This window comes from Trachurus trachurus (assembly GCF_905171665.1).
Source record: "Trachurus trachurus genome assembly, chromosome: 19".
In the NCBI taxonomy this organism is placed as follows: Eukaryota; Metazoa; Chordata; class Actinopteri; order Carangiformes; family Carangidae; genus Trachurus; species Trachurus trachurus.
Window position 1 is genome coordinate 2963985 of NC_139913.1, and position 25790 is coordinate 2989774.

General features: G+C 43.5%; 1 protein-coding gene across 1 annotated transcript in view; it reads right to left on the minus strand.

Annotated features, from left to right (window-relative positions):
* Nucleotides 1-200: 200 nt before the first annotated feature.
* Nucleotides 201-25790, minus strand: part of cep131 (centrosomal protein 131) — a 30372-nt gene continuing 4782 nt past the window's right edge. Inside the window, exons 4-29 of the mRNA XM_083994372.1 lie at nt 23570-23681; nt 23312-23439; nt 22807-22911; nt 21783-21938; nt 21562-21688; nt 21121-21237; nt 20124-20322; nt 19515-19609; nt 19288-19416; nt 18190-18391; nt 17407-17501; nt 16307-16480; nt 15561-15752; nt 14552-14689; nt 14184-14309; nt 12962-13078; nt 11142-11244; nt 9624-9825; nt 8367-8474; nt 7125-7242; nt 6915-6989; nt 4721-4863; nt 4457-4634; nt 3377-3573; nt 625-685; nt 201-500 (exon numbers count right to left, since the gene is read on the minus strand). Of these exons, the coding sequence (XP_083850498.1) occupies nt 429-500; nt 625-685; nt 3377-3573; nt 4457-4634; nt 4721-4863; nt 6915-6989; nt 7125-7242; nt 8367-8474; nt 9624-9825; nt 11142-11244; nt 12962-13078; nt 14184-14309; nt 14552-14689; nt 15561-15752; nt 16307-16480; nt 17407-17501; nt 18190-18391; nt 19288-19416; nt 19515-19609; nt 20124-20322; nt 21121-21237; nt 21562-21688; nt 21783-21938; nt 22807-22911; nt 23312-23439; nt 23570-23681 (3469 nt within the window). The 3' untranslated portion in view covers nt 201-428. The remainder of the gene's footprint in view (nt 501-624; nt 686-3376; nt 3574-4456; nt 4635-4720; nt 4864-6914; nt 6990-7124; nt 7243-8366; nt 8475-9623; nt 9826-11141; nt 11245-12961; nt 13079-14183; nt 14310-14551; nt 14690-15560; nt 15753-16306; nt 16481-17406; nt 17502-18189; nt 18392-19287; nt 19417-19514; nt 19610-20123; nt 20323-21120; nt 21238-21561; nt 21689-21782; nt 21939-22806; nt 22912-23311; nt 23440-23569; nt 23682-25790) is intronic.

The window sequence follows — 25790 nt, forward strand, 5'->3', positions numbered from 1 at the left end:
GATACAGTCAGGAAAAAAAATGCACAGCTATCATCCAAGAAGAAGAAGGAGAAGAAGGAGACGTCCGTCGTAGTGTTTTATTGACTTCCACCTGGTCGATGGAGTTTCAATGAGGGAAATTCCAACACAATAAGTTCCTTCATGTCCGTTGTGGTGGGTGGGGGGGTAATATGGGGGGGTAATGTGGGGGTAATGTGGGGGGGCAGTTCACCCGGGCCCAGTGCAGTTCCCCATGTAGTGTTTCTCAGCTGAGGTAGGACCAGGTTCAGTCTCTGGCTCCACAGGTTCAGTCTTGTCAGGAGCCAAACAACACAAAGTGACGACGACACAAAGGCTGCAGCTCCGGGTGGAGTGTGTGTGTGTGTGTGTCTGTGTGTGTGTGTAGAGGGGGGGCTGGGGGTGTAGATCAGGTCCTGGCCTCCTGTCACTCACTTCTCCAGCAGCTGTTTCCTCTGCTGCTCCCACAGAGCCTCCAGGTGGTCGGCCCGCTTCAGAGCAGCCTATCAGAGAACAGGGAGGGGGCGGGGCTATTAGACACCTGTCAATCATCTCCTCACAGCTGTTTTCTCCTCTTTGTGTGTGTGTGTGTGTGTGTGTTTATGTGTGTGTGTGTGTGTCTCTCACCTCGTGCTGCTTCCGGAGGTTGTTGACCGTTTCTTCCTTCTTCAAGATGGCCGACTTCACTCTGGGAAATCACAGAAAAATAAAAGTGTCAGAAAAACTCGGAGCTAAAAATGATTTAGTTCAGGGCTGAAGGCAGCTATCGATTATTTTTATAATCTATTATTCTACCTATTCCTTTGCAGATTAATCGGTAATCTAATACGGTGTTTTGCCGTATTAAATTACTTTATTAAAAGGACGTGTTTGGAAATTGAATGTCTTTATTGTCATTGCAAAAGTACAACGAAATTGGGTGCAGTCCTTAAAGTGCAAGATGAACAATGAATAACTGTGATGTACTGATATGCTTACTAAATATAAAATGATATCTACAGTATTTTGATGCCATCAGTGGTGCGTGTATGTGTGTGTGAGAGGGTGAGAGAGAGAGAGAGGGTTTCTGTATAAAAAGAGGAGTGTATGTCCTTGTGTGTTTCAGGTCAAATCACTCCAACAAAAGACGAATTAAATGAACCCAGCAGTGTTTTATTTCATTTCCTTGAGCTCATGTCAGCGACGTCGTAACCAGCTCAGTATCGAGTCACGTTACACTGTCGTTCTCACCAGCACTCATCTGGATCAGCCAACACATTCAATGCACATGTTTACGTTATGTTGCTTTAAACTGTGTGGGAACCGCTCAGTGGACTTGACTGGACGCTTTCTGTCTCACTGCTGCGTCACTGAGGAAGAGTGTCTTCAGCTCCAGTGAAGGCAGCCTGGACTCGGTGGTCCTACTCCTCTGATCTGATCTCTCTCTTTATCTTCTGTCTTTTCACAGAACTCTGGCAATGCCGTGTGAAACACAAGCAGTGTTTGCCGCCATATATTGCGAGTGTAATTAGTTAAACAGACAACGAGGAAAGTGTTTTCACACTACATCTCTCATGAGCCTCTGCGCGCACGGTGAAATTCTTAGACCGGTGCAAGACGGACGAAAGCAAAAACATTTTCCAAGAATGTTTTCATTCATCAAGAATGAAAGTTGGAGGTTTGAAGACGATCAGATACCGTCGTAGCTCCGACCATAAACGATGCCAACTAGCGATCCGTGATCTGGGAAACTGAAACTATGAAATAGTGGGCGAGCCGACCACTATCAAAATTTGTCGATGTTGTTTTTTCTTTTCTTGTTTGTTTTACTTTATTTTATGGATATTGTAATTGACTATGTGCTAAATAAATCAAATCAAAAGAACTATAAAGAAAAAACAATATATTTATTTATATATAATTATTGAAAATGGAGCCATTAACAAGTGCGTAACGTAGATTCATCCATGTTAATATGAGACTCTTTTATAACCAAAAGCAAACTCCTTGGGGTCTCTTTAAACGAAGCCTCGATTCAGGAAAAATTGCCTCGATCATTTTTGGTAATCAAATTACTCAAGTAATTGTTTCAGGCCTAGTTGTGTTGGTTTCTCTTCCTGTCACACAGTGAAAACAGTGAGAGCTGTCAGCCAATCAGCGATCAGATGAAGTGCTGTTGTTTGTCTAGTTTCCATGAGGCAGCGTGGCTCCAGACCTCCTCACCCAGCACCAGCGTGTCCCGTGCTCTCGGTGCCGCTGCAATAAAAGCAGCACGTTGTCGCCGGTAACGAGGTCAAGCTCAGGGATGGCTGCAGCCTCGGGTTTCTGCTCTTTACAAACCAACACATCTTGAGTTTCCACCTTTTATTCGTTTTTTAAACCGCGGCTTTAATCCGTCGGCCGGAGTTCCTGTTCACACCTCGAAACAACCAGGAAGGAGCCCACACACACACACACACACACACACACACACACACACACACACACACACACACACACACACACACACACACACACACACACACACACACACACACAGTCTCCAGTTTCCCGTGTCACATCATGATGCAGCAGTTTAACACTTATGAAACGACCGTCCCCATGGATACGGCTTTAATGAATCAGCTCCTAACTTTTTCATCGCTACGGCGTTTTCAGGGGTGAAAAAAAATGAATTTTTTTTGGAAACGGGTCCCAGAGCGGGAAAATCTGAAAACGCCGCCTCAACGTTTTCGTGTAGACGCCCCAAAACGGATCGTATGTGTAACGATGATGTCATACCCATCACTCTATGGACGTAACAACCTCGTCCTGAATCGGAAGAACGTTATCACTTATTTTGATTTCAAAGAAAAGAAACTATGTACTATTAGTAAACCTTCATATTTTATTGGGGAAGTTTCATATCCATAAATGTAAATTTCAGAATTCTTCACCATCATGTAAGTTGTTTTTGATTGAAGTTGATTATTATATATATATTATAATAATGAACATACATTCAGAAATGTTTAATGAATAATCTGTCACAATAACTATAATTATAATTTTCATGGGATTCGAGGTCTGTAACCAAAATGTATTTTCCTTTATTGTTAACTTGATTGTTTATTTTTTTTTCTTTTGCTTAACCTTTGTTATACTGTCATAATTGTAACTTTATTGTTACTGTTGTAACAAATGTGAGCTGGAAAGACTGAAATGTTGTTGTTGCTTGAAAAAAAAAAAAAAAAAAAAAAAACCTCGTCCTGAATCTCGTGCGTTAAATCATCATCGATCAACATATTGCATATTTTGCTCATTTCTTTTCAAAACGAACAAAAGAAGAGATTCGTTTTGGGTGAAGCTGCGTTTCGGTGTGGAAGAGGTCTGGGTCTGGGTCTCGGTCTTGGTCTCTCACCGTTGGTGGACTTCGACCAGCTCCTCCTCCTTCTCCCTGGTGACCCTCTCCACCTCCAGCCGTAGCCGCGCCCGGGCCTCCGACACCTCCACCTTCATCCTGCGGTTCTCCTCCTCCATCAGCACCAGCCGGTCGGCGAACTCCTGCCGCACGACCTCGGCCAGGCTGCGGCGCTCCTCCACCAGCTTGTCCCTGTTCTGAGGAGACGAGGACGGGGGACGGAGGAGTCAGTGAAGTAAACATGTTGATGAAACAAACAATTTTGTTCTTGTTGTGTGCGACGTAGAGTTGCTGCTGCAAATATATGAGCAGAGTTTTTTTAATTGCCCGCCTGGGCTCCAGACTGTCCCTAAATGGAGGCATTTTGCCCCTAAAATTTGAGACAGTGCAAGTACATTTTTAATCTACTTGCACATGTGCAACTAGTAAATTTGCTGGTTTTTTTTTAACAGTGGTGAAACATGGAAGTGGCGACTCAAAAGAATCTGGAATCTGTCATTACAGGTGGCAGGCCAAAGTGTGTCACGATCATGAATGAAAAGGAAATGTGAATATTTGTGTGCGCCCCTAAATTTTCTGCTTGTGCTCCTAAAATTTTAAGTTAGGGGTGGCCCCTAACTTAAAATTTTGTGCTCCTTGTAAAAAAAAAGTTAGTCTGGAGCCTTATTGCCCGTTTATTCGGCTGCGACGCTGCACTTTTGTTCTGCAACTTTTGCTTGCTGATCTGTAGAGAGAGATCGGAACGGATCATGGACCAACTGTGATCCGTTGCACCACTACTTCATAATAATATTTAATAACATTTCCATTTCCCTTCTTGAAGTTTTGCTTCTTGAAGTGTGTTGCAAATGTTACATAACAGATTTGGTTGGAATGCCCTTTAATGGACGCAGGATGTAATGAACTAAAAAAAAAAAACATTACAAATGTGAATATAATTTGAATATTCAACATAAGAAGCGTTAGAAGTTCTAATCTGATGTGGGTAGGAGACTGACAGCGCTGCTCTTCAGCCAGTGTTTCCAGATGTTTCCAGATGTTCCAGATGTTCCAGATGTTTCCAGATGTGCAGCTGCTCACCTGTGTGACGTCGTCCACCTGCTGCTCCCTCTGCCTCAGCAGCGTCTGCAGCCTGACGACTTCTCCCTCCGCCTCCATCTGCTGCCTCCTCAGCTCCTGCTGCTTCTCCACGGCAACGCGCTCCGACCGCTCCAGCTCCCGCAGCTCCGCCTGCAGCTTCTCCCTCACGCGCTTCACCCTGACGACGGAGAGACACGACTGGTGACGACATCCATCACACACAGGAAACACATTGTACACACACTCTACACACTGTACACACACCTGTTGTCAGCAGCCCTCTCACACTCCTCTTTGTCTTTACTCGTCTCCTCCTCCAGGGTCCAGATCGCCAGTTCGATCTCTTTGTCGCGTTCTCGCCGCAGCTCGTCTTTGAGTTCACGCTCGCGGCTCAGCAGCCACGCTTCCTACACACACACACACACACACACACATAGATTTACAGTCATTAACACAGTCATTAGGGCCACGGGGCAATCGCACCTTTTTTCCAAATTTTCTCGAAATTTTTCAACGTTCTCTTTTTCTCTTTTTTCTAGAATTTTTATCACTTTGTTTTTTGAGAAATTTTTATCACTTTTTTTTTTGAGAAATTTTTATCACTTTTTTTTCTAGAATTAAAAAAAAATGTTTCCAGAAATTTTACCCCAGAGAAAAAAAGGGATAAGTTTCATCAGTCTTTTTTATTTTTTTTAGATTTTTTAAAACCGAGCACTGGTCCCTACAGAAATAGCTGCTCGGGGCGAAGCCTAAAGCTGCGTTCACACCGGACCTTTTGTTTTTAGAACGAGCGACGAGTTTACATGTTAAGTCAATACAAACGAGCGATGGAGCGTTTTATCGCCCAGGCGAAAAAACGCTGGGGCTCGGAGCGACAGCGACGGAGCGACGGAGCGTTTTTTCGCTCGAGTCGCTCCTGTCGCTCGAGATGAGAAATCCCAACTCTCCGGCCGTCAGTTGCTCGTCGCTCAGCGCTGATTGGCTGCCGTAATCCCGGTGGTGCCGGTGTAAACAGAGGCACATGGCAGTGGGCATGATGTCATCGAAGCGAAAATGCGAGTCTGCTGGCTCTGTGCCAAATTGACGAGCGGCTGCAGCTGAGCGACGGAGCGTTTTTTTCGGAGCGATACGAGCGACAGCGACAAAAATAAAAGCTCCGGTGTGAACGCACCTTAACCCTAAAAAAAAAAAAAAGAGCGAAAAAGACCAATCATTGGAGTTTAACAAACGTCTACTGCTCAGGCATACTTTCACCTAGAGACTCCATTTGAACTTTAAACAGTAGACACAAGTCTTGTGTATTAGTGAATTAATCCACGTTTTGATAGGTCATATAATTTTTGATCAATCCCTGATCAATGACCATGATCATTTTTGGAGAGATTATGAGATTATAATGGGTGTGTATTGCGCGGAATGTTCGTGTCAGAGTGGGTGACGTCATCGAAGTTGTCTGAAATCGTCTGAAACTTTTCTCTTTCCACACTCCTCCCGGACACAATTTACACTCTACACACGTTATTTTTTCCAAATTTGTAAGACAAACTTGTTCTGTCTCTCACAATGTGCTCAACATATCAGAGAGACTTACAGAATTTGAATTGTCAGCCTCTAAGTGCGGCCACGTCTGTCTGTCTCTGCTCCTCATTGACTCCAATACAAAGATTTTCTGAGAGAAGCAGAACGGACCGATGTTTTAAACTCGCAAGTGTCTCCAAAATATTTACTGTAGAAACACAATAAACGAACGCCTTTCAAAATTTCCCAGAGGAAATCTTCTCGTTCCACCTGTGGTTCCAGCCTGACTCCTGGACCTTCCTGAGTCGCTGACAGTGTTTGTGTTTCTGACTCTGATCTACACACTCAGGATTTCCTCCATCTGCCTCCTGCTGATCTCAACTTGTAAACTGAAATCTCACATCTCCCCTGTAGTCCAGTCATTTTATGAAAAAAGGTTGAACAAATTGCAACAGAACAAAACTGGGATGTGGCTATCTTGAAAAATTGCAGTCATCTTGAAATTTAAAGTGGTTTTAGAGCAATTTTCAAGCTGGTACCACCACAGCACCGGCTTTATTTATACATGTGCCGTCAAAACGGTGGGATTTATGCAAATTTATGCAAATTTGCTCATGTTAACAAAGAATTTAAAATACATTTTTTGTTTGTCTTAATGTAAGTAATCAACTCAGTAATTTTCATGGAGATATCTAAAGGTTAAATATTTTACCATATTCAGGTGAGAAAAATAATTAATAGGCGTATAAATGGGCTATATTTGGGTCTTTTTTAAACTTTCCCCTAATGGGATTCTTTTGGGCTTTTTTTCCCTCACTCAGGACATGTTGAGGATACACAATCAGTTGAGTTTGCTTCTGTTGCAATTTGTTCAACGTTGACCCCTTTTTTGGCCTAAAATCACTGGACTACTGACCCAGGCTGAGCAGCATCTACCAACCTCTTTTTTCTTGTAGTTTTCTTCCCACGTTAGCTTCTCGACGTCCAGCCGTTCCTGCAGCACCTTCATCTCCGCCTGTCACACACACACAAACACACACACACACACACACACACACACACACACACACACACACACACAGACACACTCTCCTCAGTACACGGCTGCAGACCGGCTGCTGCTCTCAGCTCTGATGGACGTCGTCCTCACCTGGTGTCTCCTCTCCTGCTCCTCTCTGGTCTTGTCCAGCTCCTCCCTGAGCGCTCGTCCGGCCAGAGAGCTGTTCTCCTCCAGCTGCCGCCGCAGATCCTCCAGCTCCGCTCGCTGCCTGCACGAACCAATCACAGAGCAGGAGGAACACAGTTTAGGTTTAATTTTACCACTTTTTCTACCATTTTTAAACTTTTTTTTTTGAGACATTTTACCTTCTTTGTTTTTTTTTGTAATTTTACTACATTTTTCCAAATTTTCCCCAAAAAGTTTCTCGAAATTTTTTAAACGTGTTATTTTTTTTTTTATTATTTGGGGGGGGGGGTTTATCACTTTTTTTTTTTTAGACATTTTTATCACTTTTTTTCTAGAAATTTTTTAAACTTTTTTTTTTTTAGAAATTTTTTAAAACCTTTTTCCAGAATTAAAAAAAAAATGTTTCCAGAAATTTTACCCCAGAAAAAAAGGGATGCATTTCATCAGTACTTTTTTTTATTTTTTAGATTTTTTGAAACCTGTTTTTTGAGAAATTTTTATCACTTTTTTTCTAGAATTTAAAAAAAAAATGTTTCCAGAAATTTTACCCCAGAAAAAAAAGGGATACATTTCACCAGTTTTTTTTTATTTTTGAGATTTTTTTTTAAAAAATTTAGATTTTTTTTTTTTGAGAAATTTTACCAGTTTTTCCAAGGAATTTCGCTTACATTTTTCCAAAACTGATTCGAAGGTACATTGACCATGAAAGTATTCGTTATTCAGTCTTAGAAGTATGTGTATTTCTGGTTTTGTCCAGTGGGGGTCCGTGGTCATATTTGTGTCAATACAGGGGTCTTTGATGTAAAGATGGCGCTGTCTTATACACACACTGTTGTAAATGGGAACGATCAGTGGAATCTGTTGTGTAACAGAAATGTGGAAGCAGAACAATGTTCCAGTGCCATGAATCTGGGAAGTTTCCTTCTGAACGACCTTGACGTGTGCAGAACAAACAGAACAGTCAGTGTGTAGATGAGCTGTAACCACGGCAACCAGGTGGACGAGAGGCTTGTTTGTGTCTCTACCTGGAGAAAAAGCTGCATGTGAGACATTTAGGTCCAAACCGTGTGAACTGTACATCAGTGGCCCCGTTACCAGGAGCAACAGTGGACTCTGACTCTGGAGCTCTGTGCTCTGGTTTATGAGCCGGAGCGGTGACCTCTGACCTCTGACCTCTGACCTCTGAGCTCTGACCTCTGAGCTCACCTTGCAGCCAGCTGGGCCAGCCGCTCCTTCTCCTCTGACACCTCCTTGTAGAGACGCCTCCTCTGCTGCTGCAGGGACAGCTCCTCCTCCTGGAGCTGCTTCTCATATCTGACTCCACAAAAACAAAAACAAAAAAAAAAGACACAACTCATCACATTTCAGCTGCTGAATTAACATAAACAATAATGACGACACACGCGGGCAGAGCACACACACACACACACACACACACACACACACACACACACACACACACACAGAGACACACACACACACACACACACACACACACACACACACACACACACACACAGTGACTAATTAACGAGGGCCTGCTAACGGGGCTTTCATCTTCTAGACTCATTAACTCTGACAGTATGTTCACTGCTTCTCAGAACAAACAGCAGCACTTCAGAGCTGAGCAGGAGAGTGTGTTGTGAACTGTAGAGACTGAAGATCACGTCTCAGCTTTTAATGCATTAAAGGGATAGTTCAACATTTTGGCAAATTGGCCCATTGCCATAGTCCCTATAGTCGTAGCAGTAGGTTAGTTACTTTTATTTGTCGGTGAAAGCTGTTTTTAGAACGGCGGAGCAGAGCCGTGAGCTGCTCAGAGCTACGCTACGGAGGCTCATGGTATTTCTTGGTTTCCCTCATCAAACTCATCAAATACAAAATCCCAAAACTCCAAAACGCTTTGGTGGACAAGTTGTGACCTGCACATTCACCACGCTATGAGATAATAACACAACGTTACCACACAGAGTTGTTTTAGAGGGAAATACAGAGACTGTTGATGAAAAACTGTCCCTGAAGGCAACGCGCATCAGCGGTTTTGCATGTATTTCCCTCTAAAACAACTCTGTGTGGTAACGTTGTGTTATTATCTCATAGCGTCGTGAATGTGCAGGTCACAACTTGTCCACCAGAGCGTTGTGGAGTTGTTGGATTGTGTATTTGATGAGTTTGATGAGGGAAACCAAGAAATCCCATGAGCCTCCGTAGCGTAGCTCTGAGCAGCTCACCGCTCTGCTCCGCCGTTCTAAAAACAGCTTGCACCGACAATTAAAGGTAACGAACCTACTGCTATGACTATAGGGATTATGGCAATGGGCCAATTTGCCAAAATGTTGAACTATCCCTTTAAGCTCAACAAAGGCAGCTTGCTCTGGTGTTTTACTCTGAAGTGACTGAGAGCTGCCACCTGCTGTCTGCACCGGTGCATTTCTTCTTCTGAGGAAGCTGCTCAGTGCTCACCTGGTCTTGGCCAGCTCCCTCTCCCTCTGACACTGCTCCTCCTTCTCCTTCTCCAGCTGCAGACGGAGCTCCTCGCACTGGCGGACGTAGCGCTGCGCGGCGCGGTCGTCGGCCTGCAGCAGCTCGGCCTCGTGCAGCGTCCGCAGCTTCTTCAGCTCCTGTTTGTGTTTGGAGATCAGCTTCTGGATCTCCGGCTCCAGACCTGAGGGAGGAGGAGGAGGAGGAGGAGGAGGAGGAGGAGGAGGAGGAGGAGGAGGAGGAGGAGGAAACTGATCATGGCTGAGAAATGTTTCACAGCTTTATGCATAAAACTCAACTCAACTTCATCTTCGAGAGTGAAATAGTTGTCGGGGCAGTTTTAGTTTCTGTCTCTCTGACAAAATGACTAAATAAAGAAACACACACTTCATCGTCACCGCCTGGCGAGTGTCTGTGACTTTTCATGGACTGAGTTCCTCACAGGAGGAAGAAGAAGAGGAGGAGGAGGAGGAGGAGGAGGAGGAGGAGGAGGAAGAGGAGCAGCTTGGTGAGTTTTTGGAAACTGAACTGTACCCTCTTTGTTCATGTTGCCTTCACTAACTGAGCCAGAAAACAGTCGGAGCCAAAAGCTGCTCACAGAATAAAAGCTGAGGTTAAGTTTGAGCTTTTCTACATAGTGGTTGTGTTAAAGCTGCAGGAGCCGCGCCAACGGAAACATCACAAACACTCATGTTGAATGTGAAGCCTGAACAGTGTGGATGTGAACGCAAAAGCAGCGCTGGACCAGATGATTCCTGTTGTTCCTGGTGTAAATAAAGGTTGAGTTGATAAGAGCAGATGGAGCGAGTTAACCTGCACATTCACCATGCTATGAGATAATAATAACACAACGTTACCAGACAGAGTTGTTTTAGAGGGAAATACAGAGACTGTTGATGAAAAACTGTCCCTGAAGGCAACGCGCATCAACGGTTTTGCATGAATTTCCCTCTAAAACAACTCTGTCTGGTAATGTTGTGTTATTATCTCATAGTGTGGTGAATGTGCAGCTCACAACTTGTCCACCAGAGCGTTGTGGAGTTGTTGGATTGTGTATTTGATGAGTTTGATGAGGGAAAAACCAAGAAATCCCATAATGAGCCTCCGTAGCGTAGCTCTGAGCAGCTCGCCGCTCTGCTCCGCCGTTCTAAAAATAGCTTGCACCGACAATTAAAGGTAACGAACCTACTGCTATGACTATAGGGTTAATAGCAATGGACAAATTTGCCAAAATGTTGAACTATCCCTTTAAGTGTGTTGCAACTTAATGTTACATAACAGATTTGGTTGGAATGTCCTTTAATGGACGCAGGATGTAATGAACTAAAAAAAAACATTACAAATTTGGATGTGAAAGCAAAGCACCAGTGGACCAGATGATTCCTGTTTGCTCCGCTGGAGGACTGAGGTGTAAATAAAGGTTGAGTTGATAAGAGCAGATGGAGCGAGGTCTTATCTTAATGAAGCCTCGGGGTAACGATGATTTAATCGCTCCTCTACCTTTCACTGTGATCTCTTTGATCTTCTTGGTTTTTTCGTCGATCCACTTCTCCCGGCGGATCTTCTCAGTGGCGCTCATTAGGTCTTTTAACTTCTTGATCTCCTGTCGGGGGGAGGGAGGGAGGGAGGGAGGGGAGAGGGTAAATAATGGCGGCTGTGTATGTAAACAACACCAGACTGAAGGGAAACGTATTAAAAGGGATAGTTCACCCAAAATTGAAATTGCACTCATTATCTCCTCCCCCTCATGTCGACTAACAGGGCTGGGAGAAGTTTCAGAGTCCTCCGTGGCTTCTCTGAGTTACAGGGGGTCTCGGCGTAGCAGTGCATGTCCATATAACGGTTGCAAATGGATACCAACTGTCTTCGTAACAAAAAGACACACCAAAAAACATCCAAATACCTCCATGCTGCTCCTTCTTGTATTGAAGCCCAGAAATGAGAAATTGTCCCGAAAAAAATTAAATAAGTCTATATTTTAAGACTTTTTTTGTGTAATTTTACCACTTTTTTTTCCAAATTTTCTAAAAAAAAAAAAAATTGGAGAAATTTTACCTCTTTTTTTCTCCTCTCGCAATTTTTAAATGTTTGGTTTTTTTTTTAGAATTTTTTTGGGGGGAGGGGTTTATCACTTTTCTAGAATTTTTTAATACTTTTTTTGGGGGGGAGAAATTTTTATCACTTTTTTCTAGAATTAAAAAAAAAAAAAAAAAAAATTCCAGAAATTTTACCCCAGAAAAAAAAGGGATACATTTCACCAGTCTTTTTTTTATTCTTCTTTGATTTTTTAAAACCTTTTTTTTTTTTAATTTTTTTCAGTTCAGTTCAGTTTTTCCAAGGAATTTCGCTTAAATTTTTCCAAAACTGACTCGAAAGTACATTTGTAGCGGAAGCTTCTCGAAGCTCCTCTTCCCGGTTCGTCCAAATTTGATGAACCGGGAAGAGGAGCTTCGAGAAGCTTCCGCTACAAAACAAGCTTAAAATATAGACTTATTTAATTTTTTTCGGGACAATTTCGCATTTCGGGGCTTCAATACAAGACGGACATTACATACGAGCAGCATGGAGGTATTTGGATGTTTTTTGGTGTGTCTTTTTGTTACGAAGAGAGTTGGTATCCATTTGCAACCGTCATATGGACATGCACTGCTACGCCGAGACCCCCTGTAACTCAGAGAAGCCACGGAGGACTCTGAAACTTCTCCCATGCAGCCCTTAGTCCACATGAGGATGAGTAGATAATGAGTGAAATTGAAATTGAAATTTTGGGTGAACTATCCCTTTAAAAAACAGCACATATTATGTAATAAGCAGAAGAGAAGAGTGTGAGAAAACAAAACCAAATCAAATTACCGTAAATTAAATTAAACGAGGACGAGAGAATCAGCTTAGTAACGTAAAACAAAATGAGCTTCGTGATTAAATGTGGAGGTGAGAAGAGAGCAAGGACTCACATGCAGAGACACTGTCCGAGAGAAGGTGCGTGGGACAAACAAATGAAATGAGAGCAGTGGTAGAATGAGACAGAGGTGACGGTGCAGGGGGAGACCTGGTTAGAGGAAGAGAAACAAAGTTACCTCGCACAACGGACCCAGAATTTGCCACACCTAAAGCCAGGGAAAGAAACAGAAGATCCACAGACAGGGACAGAGAAAGGTAGAGAGGAAAGAGAAGGAGAAGAGGAAGAAACAGAGAGAAGACAGTTAAACAAACGCAGCACGACACAAGCAAAAAAGCCAGATGCAGTGAAGTCACACAGGAGGCGGAGCAGAGAGCGAGAGAGAAACCACCAGCGCTTCAGTCTTCTCCGTTCTTCTCACCATCTCGTGCTGCTCCTGCATCTGGGCCATCTTCTTGGTGTACTTCTGGTCCACGTGCTTCAGCTCTCCCACCACGCCTTCACAGCGCTCGCCCAGAGCCTTCTTATCGTTGATGAGCTGGAGGAGCAGAGCAGGACGGATGTCACCAATCACCATGCCTCCATCTCACAGTTATAACCACGGTATTAAACGCCAGCCACGGTTAATTAATCGTTAAAGGGATAGTAGCATTTTTTTTAAAGTGGGGTTGTATGATCTACAAATAGCCCCTAAGTACTTTCATTGCAGTAGAAGACTCTCTGCACTCCTCCCGTTAGCAACGCCAGCCCATAATAGCCCTGCCCAGGGATTTACAACATACAGTGTTGTGAACAGACCCAAAGAAACGGCCTATTTTCGCGGCCTGAAAGAGGTTTTACCTGAAAAAAAATACACAGTTCCATTGTTCGCTATAATATAATTTTTTCCAGCCCCTCAAAGTGCAGGAAAAATGCAGTTTTTATTTGGACCGAACCAACTCACGTATCCCTCCGCCCAGGGTTAGCGCCCGCCGATCAGCAGTTGGTTGGTTAGAGTCTTCTACTGCAATTAAAGTACTTAGAGGCTATTTGTAGATCATACAACCCCACTTTAAAAAAAATGCTACTATCCCTTTAAGATTCCCAAATACTGTTGCTTTCCAAATGTCAGTAGAACCATATAGTTCAGGTGAGCTGAAAAGAGACGCGCCCGAGTGGTAAAGTTTGGACTTGTTCCCTCCAAACAAACTATATCAAGTCGACGACAGCTCATCAGCCTGTAAAAAAATAGCAGCCAAAGGAGGAAATATGTCCTGCAGGATACACACCTGTCTTTGTACGCCAAAGTTAAGGTAAATGGCACTAAATTACTTTAGTGTCAACGTAAAATTGGATTGGTAGTGGTCTAGATGACAATTAATGACTTTAATATTTCAAACATTTCCCCTGGGGGATTAATAATAACTGGTCCTTTAGCAATAGATCTCTCTCTCTCTCTCTCAAATTGAATCGTAGGCAACTGGACTTGTATTTGTTGCCTACAATTCAATATGAGAGAGAGAGAACAATGACCTGGATGAATGAGAATATTCATAGGCATATAGCAATAGATACTTCAAATATTTGGGTATTTAAATAGTAATGTAGTTATATTCTTACTATATATACTATATATACACCAGACTGAGTGATCTGACACCGACCTGGTCGATGAAGGTGAGGTGCCTCTGGATGGTGCCTTCATATTGTTCCTTCTGGAGCTGGAAGTTTCTGCCCAGCTCCCTCTCCGTCTCCTTCACATGTCTGACCGTCAGCTCCCTCTGCTGGGCCTGGAGGAGGAGGAGGAAGAGGAGGAGGAAGAGGAGGAGGAGGAGGAGGAGGAAGAGGAGGAGGAGGAGGAGGAGGAGGAGGAAGAAGAGGAGGAGGAGGAGGAGGAGGAGGAAGAGGAGGAGGCGGAGGAGGAGGAGGAGGAAGAAGAGGAGGAGGAAGAGGAGGAAGGAGAAGATGAACAACAAACCAAAGGAAGCCCATTGACCTGTCAGAGCTGCAGTAAGGTGACGGATGTCCTCACCAGTGCGGCCTGCAGCATGTGGACGGTGCGTTTCTTCTCCTCCAGCTCCAGCTTGATCCTCATCATGGAGCCCGTGACCTCAGCGGCGGTGGCCGACGCCTGTTCGACTCCCACCAGCTCCTCCTCAGACAACACGGCCTGACGACACAGAGCAAACAGGTCTGGGTTAGGGACGTCACCATTAGAGATTTTCTTGGTACGACTATTGCCAGAGTAATTATTACGACTATTGTATTACAGTTTTTCTCCATTGGTTTGGCTCATTTCTTGAAACAAAAATGTCCTTTTTTAAAGTAACATGGATAAACCTTCAAACTATTTTGCAGTTGTTCCCAACGGAATTTAATTTCTCATTCATTTCATCAAATTGCAAATGTCTCAGTACATCTTTGCTAATTATAAGGTACAGGTAGCCTCAGCCTACATTAAGCACAATGTCCAAGTGAATAGATCTTGTTGAAAACTGATTGATTCTCAGTCTAATTACAGTATATTTTGCTGTATACATTTTACTTTTACTCTGATGAATCAAAGTTACTTTATGTGTTTGAATAACAATGGTCACAGTTTCCTTGGCAGTATGAGTGCCACTCATACCATTAAATCCTTTTTTTTTTCTTTTTAAGTTTTATACACAATCATATTCTGTTATCTAGACAAAAAGTACTGTAACTGAATGGGCTGAGGCTGAGACGAGGACATGAGGGACATTTCACTGGTCCTCTGCCATAACATTTTGACTTGCAGTGCTTCCACAATGCCCAAGGGACGATGCTTTTTGGGAGCACTGACTATTTATATGAGAAATTAATTTAGTTTTGACACATGAGTGAACTGTTTTGGGGAGAGATATGAGCTTTTGCCAGTGAGCTGTGGTGTTGTGCTGAACTGTAAGACAGTTTTTTTGCCAAATGATCTGAGAGGTTTGAGAATGTAATTTCTGTTTCAAATGAATGAGCCGAACCAACGGAGGAAAAGTGTAACAGAGAATAAAGCTGTGACCTCTGACCTCTCTGTGTGAGCCTGAGGTGACCGAGCGAGGCCTCTCCTGCTCAGACTTCTCCATCTCGTCCAGGAAGCTCATGATGCTCTGCAGCTTGGCCTCGGAGAGCAGAGCGCCCCCGTCAGGCAGAGCGGGGTGGTGGCTCAGCTGCCCGTGGAGCTCCAGGTTGTCGGTGGTCAGAGAGTTGGAGTCTCCGTCCTGTGGGACAGATTACAGTCGGTCTTTTCTTTAGGAGTAGATTTGTAACCTTTAATTGTCGGTGTAAGCTGTTTTTAGAACGGCAGAGCAGAGCCGCAAGCTCCAATAATTTGTAACATTTGAGTAATTAGATGTGTATCATGTAAATAAATGATGCAATTAATAAGTTTATTTTCATTATTATGAATTTGTATGCCATTATGTGACCAAATAATTTCCAGGAGATTGTAGCTAGGTACAAAAGCACATAGGATAGGCCTACAAAATAATTTTCCCAAATTTCATTTTCATTTATTTGTTTATTTGTAACGGGACTCTGTGTATTCATGAACATACAAAATGTAAATACACCAGATTTAGCTCTAGGCTAATTTCCATCCGTAGTCCCGCCTAATAACTTCAGGTAAGAGCAAACCCAGGGAAGTATTAAGATAAATATATTTCCATACATTAGTTTCCATTTTCAATACTTTTTCAGACCTGGAAATGTATAAAATCTAATTCCATACTTGCGTAGGAACACTGAGGACGTAACCTTCAGCTGGGACACCCACCTCGTCGATCCAGGCGTACTTCTCCTTGTGGTAGCCTTTGGGCTCCGACAGCCGCTCCGGTTCCTCCTCCAGCAGCTTCAGAGTGTCCAGCAGCTCGTTCAGCGTGGTTTTAGACTGAGCCCTGCTGGACGCCGGCCGCTGCTCCTCCACGCTCACCGACCGCTGCAGAGTCTCCTGAGGCACGGACACCACACACATGTTACAGTCAGAGAGGAAGAAGAGAGTTTTTCAAAGGTGATGCCCTCTAGATCACAACAAGAGGTGATGACCAGTCTGTATGTTAGAAAAACAATGACCATATTGTTGTTATGTGTGTGACATGTGACCTACTTGCAACCCCATGTTTTGTTCCTATAAATGTGTTCATATGTATGTGTGCAATCATGTATGTATGAAAATGTTTATCATTATTTGGACATATGGGTGTGAGTGAACATGTGCAGTGATGTTGCTATAGGTACGTGACCTGCATCCCTGACATATTAAAATCTGAAAGGACGCAGTAAACTCAGTATCCATGCGTCTCGGTGACACACCTCATTTCTCCCATGAAAAACGATACATTGTGAACAACAACTCGTGTTTAAAATCACAGTCACTACACTTCGGTACCAAGTCGATGCCGACACGCAAAAAACGCTATTCTTACTTACATGTTTCAGCCTGAGAAGTTGTTGAAGCTCAGTGGAGCTCAAATACAGGAAAGTTTGATGTGAAACAGTTTTTTTAGTTGCCTAATAGAGGAACATGGGTTCTGTTGTTTTGTTTTTTTACTAAATTGTGGTATCGAATAAGTAGGACCCATTGAATTTCCCAGGGACCCACTCAAATCACCACCTGTGGGTGCAACAACACGTGTGTTCAGATGTATCTTCCTTTTGTTTGTTTTTTCTTTCCTTTCTTTTGTATCAATAAGGGCACTAGGTGGTTGGCATCTGAATTATTTTGCCACATCATATTGAACCCATACATACTTTTATTCATTTTACTGATGCTGCCCATGTTTTGTACAAAAAACTTGAAAAATAAAGGATATAAAAAAAGAATGAAAGTGTTTTTGTGCTTCATGAAGCCGGTGACTCTGATCAGTTATTATTTACCTGGGAGCAGTGAGAGCCTCTGTGATTGGACGGAGCCGGAGACACGGCTCTGAAGCTGAGCTCTCCCAGGTCGGCCACGACGTTCAGGTTCGTGTCTGTGGAAACATGTGACCAGCTGTTACTACAGGAGCTGCTCTCATCTAAAACACTGCACACACACACACACACACAGTACGTTTACATGCAGAGCTTAATCCAGCTATGCTCAAAATTCGATTTTGGCGTCAAGTCGGACTTTTGTCCTTGTCTCAATATACATGCAACTGAGAAAATCGAATAACTGACGGGGTCCATCGCCCCCTCATGCGGCGTCACCCGTTGTTTCAGCAGGTTAATACGCCGCCTGTCCTGTTGACTTTTCTGTCACCTCGTAAAAAACTGAATATAAACAACTTAGTAAACTTAATAATAAATTCTCAACTGCAGTTCCCGACCAGACGCGCCAGTCTGGTCTGAAATGCATTGAATCGGCGCTGACGTTGTTTTGTTTTGTTTTCTTTACTTTGCCGGGTTTGGGCGGCTTCTCTGCTCCACTTTGTGCCGTCTCTACGGTTGTGGAGCATGCGCACATGCATTGTCCAGCTTCAGTCCAACTAAGGCGTATACATGATGGAGAAAATCGAATTCCAATCGCATTATCTGGGTGTCTTAATCGGAGTTGGAGAACTCCGATTTCAGTCGGACTAAGGTGTTTACATGCACTTCAGTTGTCCAGTTATAGTCGGATTAAGGCAATAATTCGTTTTTTTCAAGTGTCATGTAAACGTACTGAGTCATACACACCTGTGTTCTTAGTCTTGATGTCAGTGGGCGACAGTGGGCTGTTGTTGCTGGGTGACACTGGACACCGGTTGCTTAGGGAGATCCTGGGCGGCTTCTTCCGTCCTCCGACGCCGGACTGTCTCAGGTTTTCCGGCTCGGCCTCGGCCGCGTGCTGCAGCTGCAGACTCTCTGAACCACGCTGCGGTCTCTTCTGCTGCAGCTCCTGTCCCCACCACCAGAGGGAGACACGAGACACACTCAATATGATGTGAACGGACGTTTAGGCCCAATCCCATTTATCCTTTTTACCCCTACACCTTGCCCCTTGAAATGGAGCTACGAGGGGTAGGGATAGAAAGTCAACCCCTACGAATTGGGACACCCCTTCAACAATCACATACGTCATCACGTAGTCTCACTGGCTTTTACGTAAGCAGATGCGGCGAGCTTTTGCCAGAAATCCAATCGCCTTGTACCATATAACTTAATAAAATAAAATAAAACTTAATGCAGACTGATCGGTTCATTGTAAAACATTTATCTATTTTTGTAAATGTGGTGATTAATGTACGTAGGCTACAGAGCCCAGAGGCAGCGCTACTCTTCTATCCAGGAATACACATGAAGCTTCACTTTTCATTCAAACAAACAATGCTACTGAGAAGCCGCTCCTCCTGGAGCTTCACTTCTCCGAAAAAACGTCGGAGCAAACTTCTAACCAGCCGTCATTTGAATAAACTAACTGCACATTTGGGACCTAAACAGTTACTTTCTCGCATGAAAAAATATTAAAACTTAATAAAGTGACGTAATAACAGCGCTACAGCAAGAAATAAAACAGCTTTTCGTTTTACAGCCACCGCTGCCGGCTGCCGCAAGGTGCATTCTGGGAAACTTTTCATACCCCTCCGTTTGAAGTGTGCCTCTGAAAAATCTCCGTTTGAAGGGGTATGTAGCCCTACCACTTCCCCCTACCCCTCTGTCCTAACGGGAATTGGGTCACCCCTACCCCTACACGTGAACGAGCAAAACGGAGGGGTATGTGGTAGGGCGAAGGGGTGAAATGGGATTGGGCCTTACTGTCAACACAATGTTTCATCTGAGGTTTAGAGTACGTACATCAGGCGTGTTGACCTGCGAGGCAGCGAGGCGGGCCAGACGAGCTTTCTCTTTACGCATCGACTTCCTGTCGTTCTCCTGATGCTGCTGCTCCAGGCAGACGTCCTCCTCCGCTCGGTCCTCCAGCTCCTACAGGAGATGGAGAGGAGGGACGGGGGTTTAATAAACCTCAGGAGAAACGTGGAGCTGGTGAGAGCAGGAAGCAGGAAGCACTGAGGGTGATTTACCTGGGAACACTGGGAACCTCTGGGATTGGACAGAGCTGGTGAAATGGCTCTGAAGCTCAAATCTCCTAAATCCACCACAAGGTTCAAATTGGAGTCTGTGGAAATGTAAAATCATCAATAAATCAATCATCAGTTCACTTGTCAGAAATAACATTTGATAAGTTTGTAGTGTCCAGTATCTGAAGTGAAATCAGGGTTCCTACACATTTGAAATTTCCAAATTCCACACTAATTTTTCCAGACCCTAATTTCCAAACTTCTCCGTAAAAAAATTCAAATAATTTGTAATATTTAAGTAAATAGATATGCATAATGTAAAAAAAAAAGCATGCAATTTATCTTGTTTTCATTATTCTGAATGTGTATGTCATTATGCAACCAAATCATTTCCAGGAGATTGTAGCTAAGTACAATAGCACATACAAAATAGTAAATAAACCCAAATAACTTCAGATAAGACCAAACCAAGATAAGATAAATAAAATAAATAGATTTCAATGCAATAGGTTCCATTTTCCATACTTTTCCAGACCTGAAAATGTATAAAATCAAATTCCATACTTTTCTATACTTTCCATACTTGTGTAGGGTTAGGGTTGGGTTACACACCTGTGTTCTTGGCCTTGACGACCGTGGGTGACAGTGGGTTGTTGTTGCTGGGCGACGCTGGGCTCTTGTTGCCCAGGGAGATCCTGGGCGGCTTCTTACGTCCTCCGACGGCGGACTGTCTGGAGTTTTCCTGCTCCGCCTCGGCCGCGGCTGCATGCTGCACCTCAGCAACACGCTGACTTCGCTTCTGCTGCAGCTCCTGCAACCGCCACCAGAGGGAGACAAGAGACAGGAAAACGTTACAACAACTACAACTCAGTGGACACAGATCAGAGGTTTACAGCATGGACAGAATGAGAGACAACATCTCTGAGACCAAGTGGGAGAAATGGATCAGTATGACACAGTGAATGATGCTTAAAGACTGACTGACAGGGTTTCTGCAGGTTTCACCAACTCAAGTTTAAGACTTTTTAAGACCATTAGGAATGAAATTTAAGACCTATATCACGAAAAACAAAAACGTACAAAAGAAATGCTGAGTTACAAAATTACTTGCAAAGTAAATTGGCAGTGATATATATAAGTTGCGTGTTAAAGCACAATGAAGTGTTGCAGGAGCATTTTATTGAGGTAGCGTTACATGGGCATAAGAAAATTAAGACCTGTCTAATATTATTTAGACTTGAACACAATAATTAAGCAAATTTAAGACTTTTAAGGCCTGGAAATGATGACTTTCAAATTTTAGTATGTATGTATTTTGTATTTTGGTAATGGATGCCTGTAAACTGATTTTGTTTTTTGTTTTCTGTTGAACACATCTGTCCTAATTTTCTATCTAATTCTGGGACTGTGATGGATACATAACTCAAATATGTATCTCTCTTTGTTTAAATGTAAAAACTTTCAATAAAAATGTAAATGTCAAAAAAAGAAAGAAGACATTTTAAGGACTAAATATCAGACTTTCTTTTGAGCATTTTTAAACTACGTCTCTTTGAGTCTCCTGAACTGTGTAGCCATGAGTGATAATAAATGAATGTGAGCTGGTTACCTGGATGGCAGCGAGGCGAGCCAGACGAGCTTTCTCCTCACGGATTCGTTTCCTGTCTTCGTCCTTTTTCTGCTGCTGCTCCAGACGACCGTCCTCCTCCGTCCTCTCCTCCCACTCCTGTTAGAGACACACACAGCGTTAACACCGTAGTCAAACAAGAGACACAGAGAAGGTCAGTGAGAGTTAAGTTTTTTTTTTTACTCTTTTTGTGTAATTTCATTTATTTCTATCATCTAAATATTTTTGATTGCTCATTTGTATATTTTGTTTTCTTTAGTATGATATTATATTTTATTGTTAGGTGGAGGCACCTGATAAGCTCCTTAAGTTTTCGCCTCTTCCTGCACTTTAAATTGTCAAAATTGTTACTTTTACTTGTGTAATTTTTAACTGTGCAAACAAAATAAATCTAATCTAAATCTAAAGGTGAGATGGTGATACCTTTCTTTTACTGGCGAGGATGCGTTTGAGCGCTGCGTGGCTGGTGTGCTGCTGCTGCTGCCTGTTGGCGTGGCGTCGGTACCAGCGCTGGATGGTGACGGCCGCCTGGTTCACCTGCTGGATGAACCTTCACATACGAGACAGAGAACAGAGTGAGTCACAGAAACAATTAAACAAAGAACATGAAGGTTAATAAGTGAGGAAGTGTGTCTGTGTCTGACCTCTCCGCCTCCTCCTCGCTGACCTCCCTCCTGCGCGGCGGCACCGGGGATCTGTTGTTGGAGGCCGACGACGTCGAGGAGAAGTTCTTCTGGGACTTTGTGAGCGAGCCGGCCTCCAGTGTGACCTCATCGTTCGCTGTGGCTTTCAGGATGTTGCTACAAGAAGATAGTTCAACATTTTGGCAAATTGGCCCATTGCCATAATAATCCCTATAGTCATAGCAGTAGGTTTGTTACCTTTAATTGTCGGTGCAAGCTATTTTTAGAACGGCGGAGCAGAGCCGTGAGCTGCTCAGAGCTACGCTACGGAGGCTCATGGGATTTCTTGGTTTCCCTCATCAAACTCATCAAATACACAATCCAACAACTCCAAACTGCTAACGCTATAGGGATTATTATCCCTTTAAAAAAAACACACGATCAGATCAAGACTTTTACTTAGCTATAAAAAATCCTACAGAATAGGGATGTCACAAGAAATAATCACATTTATTACGATTATTATGTGAAATAATTTTTCCAACACTATGAATGTGTAAAATCGCATTATTAATTATATAAACAAAATTTTGCAAAGTTATTACGATGGAGTATTAGGGCCGCATTGAGAAAAAAAAAACACAGAATAAAGTCATGAATTTATGAGAATAAAGTCGTACATTTCCTACGAGAAAAAAGTCTTAACATTACGAGAATAAAGTCGTAATGAAGTTTGTGATTTATTTATTTGTCAATCTGGCCCTAATACTCCGTCGTAAAGTATCTATTAATATAGGACCAGTTATTAATCCTTCAGAGGAAATGTTTTTTTAAATGTTTTTTTTTCTTACAATTGATGTGCTATCATTTAAATTTGTTTTGTGTGTGTTGCACTGATCTGCCGACATGGTTCCCATATAATTTTTTTTGGAAAGTGACAGTATTCAGGAACCGTTACAATTAAATAATTGTGGCGTTTAATTGTGAAAACAAGTGCTGGTGACATCCCTACTTCAGGATCAAGAGCGTTAACCTCAGGACTCACTTGAAGGACGGCTTCTGGTTGGAGCTCTTGGGCGTGAGCGGTTTCTCAGAGTAGTTGTTGTGCAGGATGGTGGTGACTGAGTTTCCCACCGCTCCCTTGTTGCTCCTGAGAAAACCAAGAAGGCACCGTGACACTCTGCAGGAGACACTCCTCATGTGTTGGCATCAGTCTGTGTGTGTGTGTGTGTGTGTGTGTGTGTGTGTGTGTGTGTGTGTGTGTGTGTGTGTGTGTGTGTGTGTGTGTGTGTGTGTGTGTGTGTGTGTGTGTGTGAGCTCCCCTGGAGGCTTCACAGTAGCTGATACTGTTCATGCTTTGACACAGATTCTCACCACATTACAGACTCAGCCCACACCATTCCTGCAGCCGTATCAGCTGCTCTCATCAGCAGGTATGAAACACGAGGAGCAGGTAGAGATCCAGAATGCAGCAGTGCAGGTCTTCACTGTGCTGGCCTCAGTCTTATGTGTGTGTGTGTGTGTGTGTGTGTGTGAGTGGCGCTGCCCACCTGTTGTTAGCGGTGAAGGTGGCAGCCAGAGCGATGGCCGGCTCTCTCTTCTTCAGGCCGGTGGGAGAGTCCACGCTGCCGGTGCTGCGGGAGCTGGAGTGAGGAGGGAACGACCTGGGCTGGTCGTCCTGGAAGAGACGGAAACACACAGCTCTGATGTTAACAACAACTATTATACACAACACAACACAACACAACACAACATACAGTTTATTAAGACAAACACACAAACAAACAGATGCAGCCGGAGGTAAATACCAGGATGTTCCATGTGGTTCTGTCTGGAGAGGCCTTACTGAGGCTGGCCAGCTTCTTCCGTCCATCTGAGCTGCTGTCGAACAGAGCTAGGTAGTCCTCACTCTGCTCCTGGCTGAGGAGCACAGACCAATCACAGGTTAGGACCAACGCCATACACTAATACATCCCCTGTCCTGTTCTTTTTGTACATTTAACCAGTTTCTTTCTATCTTTATTCCTCTCTCTGATTTAAAGATGTGCCGTCTGTGGCTCTAACTAGGGCTGTCCAGATTATCATATTTAGATAATGGATTATGCACGGACATAAAATCGAAGCTTCGAAGGCCGGGGGTGCGCTAGCGTAACATCTGACGGGGGAGGGGGGCGAGATCGTAGCAGAAATAATGAAAGTAATGGCAAACAAACACTGCATATCTCCAAAATCAGGCAGGTTTCCAGGATGCCAAGTAGCCTCCTCATTTTAATGTAACAATTGCCGATGAGAACTGGTGTCAAAAAGGAAAAAAGGGAAAGAAAAAAAATTATAAAAAAAAGCTTCGAATTTTTTGGGTCAGCCCTAACTCTAACTCATCTATGAAATCTGAAATCTCTTAAATGCTTAGAAAATATGACCAATTTACTATAGAACAACACAAACATGTTGTTTTTGTTTTTAAACCACACCCTGAGAACAACTGAGCTCTGGGAGCTGATGTCACAGTGCGATCAATCATTTTCCAGGACATTTGACTTATTTTCTCATTTTCCATGTGTTTTCCATGACTGGAAAATTGGTCAACCGTTTTCCATGTTTTCCAGGACGCGTAGGAAGCCTGATTCTTTACATTACATGTCATTACATTACATTACATACACACATCAATGAACCAAATGATCACCTCAAAACGCTGATGTGGCAGCGGTCAGACAGGGGGATGATTTCACATCTCATCTTATTTATATATATGTGTGTGTGTGTGTGTGTGTGTGTGTGTGTGTGTGTGTGTGTGTGTGTGTGTGTGTGTGTGTGTGTGTGTCTCTAAGCTCAAATCCACATAACAAGGTCTTAGCAGCAACACACACAATTAAACAACTGGACACGGAGCAGGGACCTGGTGTTGGGGCTTTTAGTGGCAGCTTTTGTGATTAAATGTTGTAATGACAGCTGCAGAGACTCAGGGTCTCATCCTCAAACCCCCTCAAACCCCCCCACTATCCTCCCCCCACCCCCTAACCCACCCCGAGCAAAGGAATTCACTAATACAGCAGCTGATCGTCTGTTGGGGAAAACACCCGTCATAGATAGATGCCATGATGTGAATGCATACACACATATGTTGACCCCCCCAACCCCTCATCCTGCAAATAGCTCCACACACACACACACACACACACACACACACACACACACACACAGAGCAGCGTCTGCATCACCAGCCACAGATGTAGAGTGACCTCCAGTCTGGTGTCTGTGCTCCGTGTTTCTGTCTGGTAGTGGGTTCCTATAGAAATGAGCAAGTGTGTGTGTGTGTGTGTGTGTGTGTGTGTGTGTGTGTGTGTCTTCCGGGGGGGGAGAGGTCAAGCCAGCTGGCCCAATGAAAAGCGATCTGACAACACTATTCAGGCAGCACATTCCTCTACTTTCTGCTTTACAAGAAGAGTGATGCATGGAGGGAGGAAGCAGAGGAGGTGGGGGGGGGGGGGGGGGGGGGGGGGGGGGGTGACCCAATGACAGGCCTGAAAGACTCTGAGCCTTGGAGGAGGAGGGGGGTATTGTGTTGGGGGCATTTACAAAGTCTTTAAATTTAAAGCCCCTCTGCTCTCTGCATCCTCACAGAGTTCCTTCCCACTCTTCTCTTCTTGAACTCATTTTCCAGGATATTTCCAGCAGCTCCAGTCTGATGATGATGACACGTTATTATTACACTAATCCTCCATCCCATTCAAGTCTTTTCAACAGTTGTACCTTATCTTATTTTGTACATTTATTTACCAATTTGTTTTTGTGTTTATTCCTCTCTCACCCCCAGAAATCTGATTTAAAGATGTTCAGTCTGTGGCTCCAACTTATCTATGAAATAATCTCTTATGCTTAGAAATTAAAGAAAACTAATAACAAATCTTATTATAGAACAATGCAAACATGCGATGATCCAATACTGGAAACGCTTGTCTCTAGTTTTCTCACTAGGCACTTTTTCTGGAAAAGCAATCCTTACTGTGCGTTCACACCAAAAGCTTC